The 7558-nt window shown below is 41.1% G+C and overlaps 1 protein-coding gene across 1 annotated transcript in view; it reads right to left on the bottom strand.

Moving 5' to 3' along the window:
* Positions 1-3980: 3980 nt before the first annotated feature.
* Positions 3981-7558, bottom strand: part of LOC108804364 (keratin-3, type I cytoskeletal 51 kDa-like) — an 18158-nt gene continuing 14580 nt past the window's right edge. Inside the window, exons 5-8 of the mRNA XM_018576073.1 lie at positions 6254-6410; positions 4869-5030; positions 4308-4433; positions 3981-4214 (exon numbers count right to left, since the gene is read on the bottom strand). Of these exons, the coding sequence (XP_018431575.1) occupies positions 3996-4214; positions 4308-4433; positions 4869-5030; positions 6254-6410 (664 nt within the window). The 3' untranslated portion in view covers positions 3981-3995. The remainder of the gene's footprint in view (positions 4215-4307; positions 4434-4868; positions 5031-6253; positions 6411-7558) is intronic.

A 7558-nucleotide genomic window follows, 5' to 3' on the forward strand; every position in this document is an offset into this window, starting at 1 on the left:
GGGACCGAGCAGAACAGAAAAATAGTTTAAAAAAGTAGAAAAAAACAAATAAAAAACGATTGTGCGGCGCTAGCAGTGACAGCTATCTCCGCCCAACTGTTTTCTATTGGCTGCGGGTTCTGCTGCTGTCAAAAAAAAGAAAAAAAAAAACATTTTCGCCATAGAAATGCATTGCTAGATTCCTATTGGCTATTGCAATTTGCAATAGCCAATAGCAAACTAGCTATTGTACCCGCCCTCTGCTGCTGTCAATCACTAGTGGGGACCTGATGGAGAACTGCAGCAGTGGGCGGGTGCAATAGCTAGTGCTATTGGCTATTGGCCACCTTCGGCTTTCACCTCGGCTCAGTCGAGCCGAAGCATATGCCTTCGGCTCGACTGAGCCCCCCTGGCCGACTTCGGGAGCTGTACGGGCTATAGTGCATAGCCCGTACAGCAGCCCTTCGGTTCTACTGAATTAGCATGCTTAAAATAAAAACACTTTGGCTGCTATTCTCAGCTTCTCACAAACACTTGACTTTGGGGTTGAAGGATACCCATCATCATTCATGTAAGTGTGCTGCAGAAGGAGTTTGTTGGCTGATGAGGACTTTAATACAAGGTGCAGCCATAACACTGGTGTTTTCTAAAGCAGCCTTTCTCAACCTTGATGCCATGGGACATTGGGGTGCCTTCTGGCTTCCTCAGGGGTGCAATTAAATTTTGTTATGGTAGGACTCTGTTATGAATAGGTAACTCTGATGTAAAAGGATGGATTCTGATATGAAAGGCGGGCTCTGATATAAAGGGGTTTCTGATGTGAGAGGGAGGCTCTTGACCTGAAGGGGGGCTTCTGATGTAAAGATGACTTCTAATGTGAAGGGAGGCTTCTGATATGAAGGGGGGCTTCTGATGTGAAAATTAGCTTTTGATGTAATGGGAGGGGACTTCTAATGTGATGTAGGGCTATTGATGTACAGGGGGACTCTGATGTAAAAGGGAGAATTCTGATGTAAAGGGGGGCTCTTGATTTGAAGGGAGGATTTTGATGCAATCGGAAGCCCGCCCCTCAGGGGGCGTGGCTTGCGATCATCGCAAGTACGATCTGCCTATGCAACATAGGCAGATCGTACATTTTTTTAAGTACCTTACAACCATCGCAAGACAAAATTCTTGCGATGGTTGTAAGGTGTGTGCCCAGCCTAAGACTGACTTGTTGTTAGGGGAAGTACTGCCAAAGATACCCATGGAACTGAACAGGCATTGGTGGCATCATCTGCCCGAACATCTTTTAACTTCAAGAAGATATGACCTCAGTGTATGTATGTGCCCTTTCTCTTCCCTGTTTTTTTTGCCAGATTTTCCCTAAAAGGAAGAAATGGGGGAAGGCGTAAAAGGGGTTAGAGATAGAAAGGAGTCAATCTGGGAATATCTGGAGCTGGAAGCAGGTCCCCATAGGAGGATCCAATGGCCAATTAACAGCTGGCTTCCAAAAATGGAACAAGGGCAAGCCATCTACAACCAACTGAAAAAGTGAAGCCCTGAGGATTTTAAGCCATCCTGGTATATAATGTATTCTATAATGGTTGATTGATACTTGTGTTAACATCTATTATTTGTGGGAAAAAGGATATAGTATATTATAAGCGTTCTACACATCCAGACCTTCCCCGCAGAAAGTTACAACTGGTCTCCTGCAAATGCAACACAATGCAGTACAAAGCCAAGACAAGTGGAAGAACTCTGCCCTAACTGACTTCCTGTGCGGTGCTCATGTGTCTAGTCAGAGTGCATTGGAATTCAACGGTTGACTTCCTCTACCATGCACTGTCATTACAGGTCAAAGAAAGGATCAGGTGAGCAGTTGTCACTACGTCACTGGTCTGTCACTAGGTCTGCATGAAGGCCAGCCCAGTCTGACCCTGATCATTGGTTCAATTGTTTTAATTTCAAAATATAAGGAAGACACATGGGAGGGGTGTTAAAGCTGTTCCCCAGACAAACAGCAAAATACAACAAAATACATATATGAGATCTATTTTATCTGCCACAGAATTGGTATGTCGGTCCACCAAGTGGTGAGAATTACAAAGCTCAGCCACACAGTACAGCCCTTTCATAATTTTATTTGCTGCAGTTAGTTAACATTTACATGTCTTATCCCTGCCTAGGTCTTTGACTACAGTAGACTGTGAAGGAGATACAGTACACTTAAACACTCATCTCTTTGTCACTCTGTTATTCTCAGCATACCCCTTATTAGCACATGAGCACTGCAGCATACCTGACTGTCTTCTTTTGCTTCTTTTCCCTTTCCCAGTCTAAACCTCACTGTAAAGGAGATTGCAGGAGGCTAATGCCAAGTCAGATTCAGATACCTACACGGTTTGCATGTAAATAATATAGTTGCTGATAAATTAGAGAATACAGAGGCACAATAATTAGAATCTTTATAGCTGCCTGAAATTCAGCTTTAATGATCAACTTGTTTCCTGATATTCATTGATTAAACAATATCTATGATCAGCCAGAGTACTATCATATTAGCTTCAAGTTTTAACAGCTGTTCATTGTAGTAATAAAAAAGAAATGATGTGTCAAAGAACGGAGACCATGTATAATTTGCATTGGAAGAGTTTATTTTAAGTATTAAAACAAAGCAGAAGACAGATCTTCAACATACAATAACCATTAAAGAGAGCACTACAACTGCACTGAGACAAGAGTCACCTACAGATGCTGCACCATATGATCGAGGAACATGACAATCATGTGATCACTTCTAGGCTGTTAAAGACGCAGAATACAGAACACTTAAGAAGATTTTTTACAGGATTCCATTTTGCTTGAGCAGACACAACTTCCGATGGAATTGTTAGTGATTTTGAATACACATCTATTAATCCATGGGCACTTCTTGTTCTTTGACTTTGGTTGCCACAACCTTTCCATTCTCATAGACTTCTTCAATCACCTTTACTTTCTTTGTGCGTTTTGTTCCTAAACATAAAAGAGAATAGAGGCATTGCTTGAATTTTGTTTTATGACATGAGGCATCTGTGTTTAGATTTAGCACTGGTGCTTAGTAACTTTCATTCACAAATTGTATTTATAAAACCAGTGTTCTTACAAGGAATGATGGGTCTAACTACTAGATGACCCCTTTGCAAAGGAGTTGAAAACCCCCTTTAATGATTATCAAGATTGCTCCATGTTTGTCAGTGTCCACCTGTTCCCTCATGAATTTACTGGACACCTCTAATATATTTTGCCTGCAAGCCTAGGGCACAACTGCTCATTTGTCTCTACACTGAGCATTCACTTATTCTCTGCAATTTTATCCCCACTAATGTCGATCCTGTATCCTTTTTTGGCCCTGATTCAGATCCTGAGCCAGTTTGTCCAGTGCCACTGCAATTATTGAATGCAATTATTATGTTGCCTTTTCAAGACCAATTCAAGGTAAAAAAAAACAAAAAAAGCAACTGCTTACTGAGTCCCAGTGTATACCAATATGGCGTTCCTCCCATTTACACATTTACTGTATTCATTTTTCGTTATTACCAAGATCCCTGGTATTGACATCTACGTTGCTTTCAAAGGATTTGTATTTCTGTTTGTCCAGTTGATGGGATTTACATTACCCTGCCACGCAGCCCACCCCTGTCTGTCAGGGCAGAAGACCTGATTTTTCCCCTGATTTCCAATGCACTTTAAAAACCACCAAGCAACTATAAAATATACATTTTTGTTACATTTCCCCATTCAGAAGTCTGTAAAGGACATTTTTTTTTGCATTGGATTGGAGGGGCTCCATATATTTAGAAGAAATTAAGAATTATATTTGTTCTCCTGGATAATCAGGTGCAAGCAATATACAATGTTAAGATTCATGGCTTGATTACTACCATCATAACTTTAACTTGTCAATGATATTGATGTCAGTGGCATAGCAAGTCCTTCAGTCTCTTTAGACACCAAGAAAGACTACATTTCCATCATTCCAATGTATTTTCTTACCTTTCACCTTCCAGGAGTCTGCGGTATATTTCAATCTCATTCTCTAATTTTGTCTTGATGTCCAGCAGTTCTTCATATTCCGCAGTCTGGCACTCCATGTCTGCCCTGAGCTGTGCCAATTGCTGCTCAATGGAAGCAATCTGTGCTTGGATCTGGGAAAGCTTCATACAATATTGCCCTTCTGTTTGTGATAAGTTTTCTTCAAGAGATTTTTTCTGTTGACGAGAAATCAACACATAAACCATGGAACTTTTATAAGGACAAAATCATACTGTCTACCATTATGTGTTAAGCCTTTGATTCTGTACCATGGACCATTGTGACTGAAGTTCGATCTCCAGTGCTTGAAGTGTCTTCTTCAGATCTGAAATCTCACTCTTGCTGGTCGATATTTGTTCTACTCCAGTTGATATTTCTTTCTTCAAACCTTCGCTCTTGGGATTGAAAAGAAAAACGTGAAAGCTATCAGTTCAAGAAAGCAAAATAATAGTGTAAATATTACTAAATATGAGTAAGAATATTTGAATAATTCCTTTATATCAAAGGGGACCACAATCCTTCCTTCTGTTAAATTTCCTTTAAAAATACAAAATTGTCAAGATGACAGGGTCATATCAAAATGGTTTAGATCGGTCAGAACAGTCCATTACCCAGAAGCTTCTTGGATTTTTCAGTGGCCTTGTGGGACATATAATTCCTCGAGAACATTTTGGGTCAGCTTTTGGCTTCTACAGCCAGGTGGAAGTACCTGATTATATCTCTCTTAGAAATCTCCTTTCTTAAGTTCTTCTTATTTGTGTTAGGAAGCTGTATAGCTTTAAGAGAATTTAAAACTCAATATAGGTTAATCAAGAGAAAATGTTTCTTACAGCCTTCTTGAATTGTTCTTCTGCGTCCTTGCGATTCTTCTCAGCCATGGCCTCATACTGTTCCCGGAGATTATTAATTTCCTTCAGTAGGTCATTACCTGGTGCAGCATTCAGTTCTACATTAACATCACCAACACCTCCTCCTTGGGATCCTTTAATCTCCTACAGATTAAATAAACAAAACATTATTTTCTGGTCAATACATAATTGCTGCTGAAAGCAGAACATAACAGCCCATTAAAAGATTAAAAAAAGTAACCAAAGACCCCCCCTGGTGTTCACTTAGCAGACCTCAGATACAAAGGGAGGAAGACCTCCCCTTGGGTGTGTCATGTGACACTCACATCAGAGCAGAGGAGGAGCTTAGGGCAGCCTTCCTCAGCTCTGTACACAACCACTATGTCTGAGGCAGCAGCTGCAGTGGAAATAGCACTGCAATGCCCAAACTTAAAAAGACATAAGTGAGGTCACGGCGTTGGATCCCGAGACACCCCGTAGCCTGGTTGCCAGGTGCCAATGACGTCCCCGCACTACAGAGCCAGACGGCTGGGGACAGCTCCAGGGACCCTCCTTTCCTGGGGACAGACCCCTCAAAGCTGAAAACAGCTCCAGAGACTCTCCTTTCTTGGGGACAGACCCCTCAAAGCTGGGACTGTTTCCAGGAGACAGGAACAGATGATAATCATCTGAGGAGGTGCTTAGAGCAGCCTTCCTCAGCTCTGTTTACCACCACTATGTCTGAGGCAATAGCACTGCAATGCCTAAACTAAAAAAGACATGAGAGGTCACGGTGTCAGGACTTGAGACACCCTGTGGCCTGGTTACCTATTGCCAGTGACAAGCCCGCACTTCACAGCCAGGCAGCTGGGGACAGCTCCAGGGACAGTTGTTTCCCGGAGACAGATTCCACAAACTGGGACTGTTCCGGGGAAACAGGGACAGATGGTAACCATACTTAAAATCTACCTGGAGTCCAAAGTTAAGTGTATATCCAACCAAAATTTTTTTTAGTTTTGGATGAAGTGAGGAAGGATTTGAACCCATGACATATGACAAAGGTATCACCAGAGAAGAAGTGAGAAACAAATCTGCAACAGGAACATTGGCAGTGATAAAAAAAAAAGAAGCTGACTGGAGGTCTAGTCTTCCACTGCTCAACTAATACAAAGCACCATTTATTTTTTTCTGTGTTGTTGTTAGATATATTGCTTCACTTCCTGTCTGATGAAACTGTTAAATTAAATAAATGAATAGAAATCTCTTTAACAGAGCCTCAGATAGCAGTAAAAACAAACCAAACAAAAAAAAAAACAGTTGGGTATACAACTGGATATAGACTTTAAAACCAAATAGAGGGAATTGGATGAGACTTCTTTAGATTTTACCTCTTGATGATTATTTCTAAGAAGAACAATTTCTTCAGTAAGACTTTCAATCTCCAATTGCAGTTCAGATATACGGAATTTCAATTCATCCAGGATTTTACGAAGGCCATTAATATCAGCTTCGACACTGCGTCGGAGGGCAAACTCATTCTCATACCTGAAAAGGTAAATGTAGAGATATATGGGTTATTTTAGAACATTTAAACACATTAAAATTTTGTTCCTAGACCCAAATAGACCTTATTATATTAGAGGTTCTTGCAGTGGTCTTAAAGTCTAAGTTTACCTTTCTGACCACGTTTCATGTTACACCCAGATTTAGGGTGTAACATAAAACATGGTCGGATTGCCCATTGTGAGCTTTGCACAGTGTACATTAGAAGCTGCAGGAAGTCAGATAGATCCTATCTTATTTCCTGACTGGAGAACATATAGTGTTATTTATCATCCAGTATCATTTCTTCTCTCTAGCCTAACTGTACCTGGCCTGTACCTTTAATTCACTGAATATCAGTTCTTTCAATCGGGGAGGCTCAGCATCATGTGTAGGTGTTACCTATAGTGGTCTACATGCAAGTCTGACTAACAATGTCCACTTATTGTGATGGACATCCATCTATTGAGGATTTTTTTATATTTGCATAGCTCCTCCCAAGAGCCAGCCCACTTCTTGCATCAGGACTGAGAGTTCTTCAAAAGAGTACTGAGACAAGGTGCTATGATTGTTTCAGGAAGCCATGTTCAGAAATCTGCAAGCCCCTCCAACCAATCATGATCTGCCTGCATTGGATAGAGTAGCACAGAGACTCTGTGATGATATCACTGGGTTGAAAATTTAAAAATGTCATTAACACGTTGATGTGGGGGAGAAAGGAGAAATCAAGGTAGACATATTTTGTCTAGTTTAAACTTTAGCTTTGAAGAGATTCCATCAATTTTCCTATTCAAGTCAGAGCAACAGAGTCTCTTAAAAATGCCCCCTTCCCCCAAATGGACCAACTTATGCCTTCCTTCCCCACATTCCATTCCTTCATTGGAACAGGTAGTCAAAATGTGTAAACTCTGTGTGTTAGATGGTATGGGAGCTTTTACATGGTTAATGACATCACCCCATCCCTCATTTGACAGTAATTTTGGCCTGGTGATTGGCTGCAAAGGTGTGAGCACTGCATCTTGGATGGAGGTCACATGCTCCCCCATACCCAGAAGAATGGTCTCTGATGGAGCAACATAAGAGAGCTGCAAAGGTGGTTATAAATGCTAGTATAGGAAAAGTGTGTGTGTGTGTGTGTGTGTGGGGGGGGG

This window comes from Nanorana parkeri, unplaced genomic scaffold (assembly GCF_000935625.1).
Source record: "Nanorana parkeri isolate BGI_ZX_2015 unplaced genomic scaffold, ASM93562v1 scaffold55, whole genome shotgun sequence".
NCBI lineage: Eukaryota > Metazoa > Chordata > Amphibia > Anura > Dicroglossidae > Nanorana > Nanorana parkeri.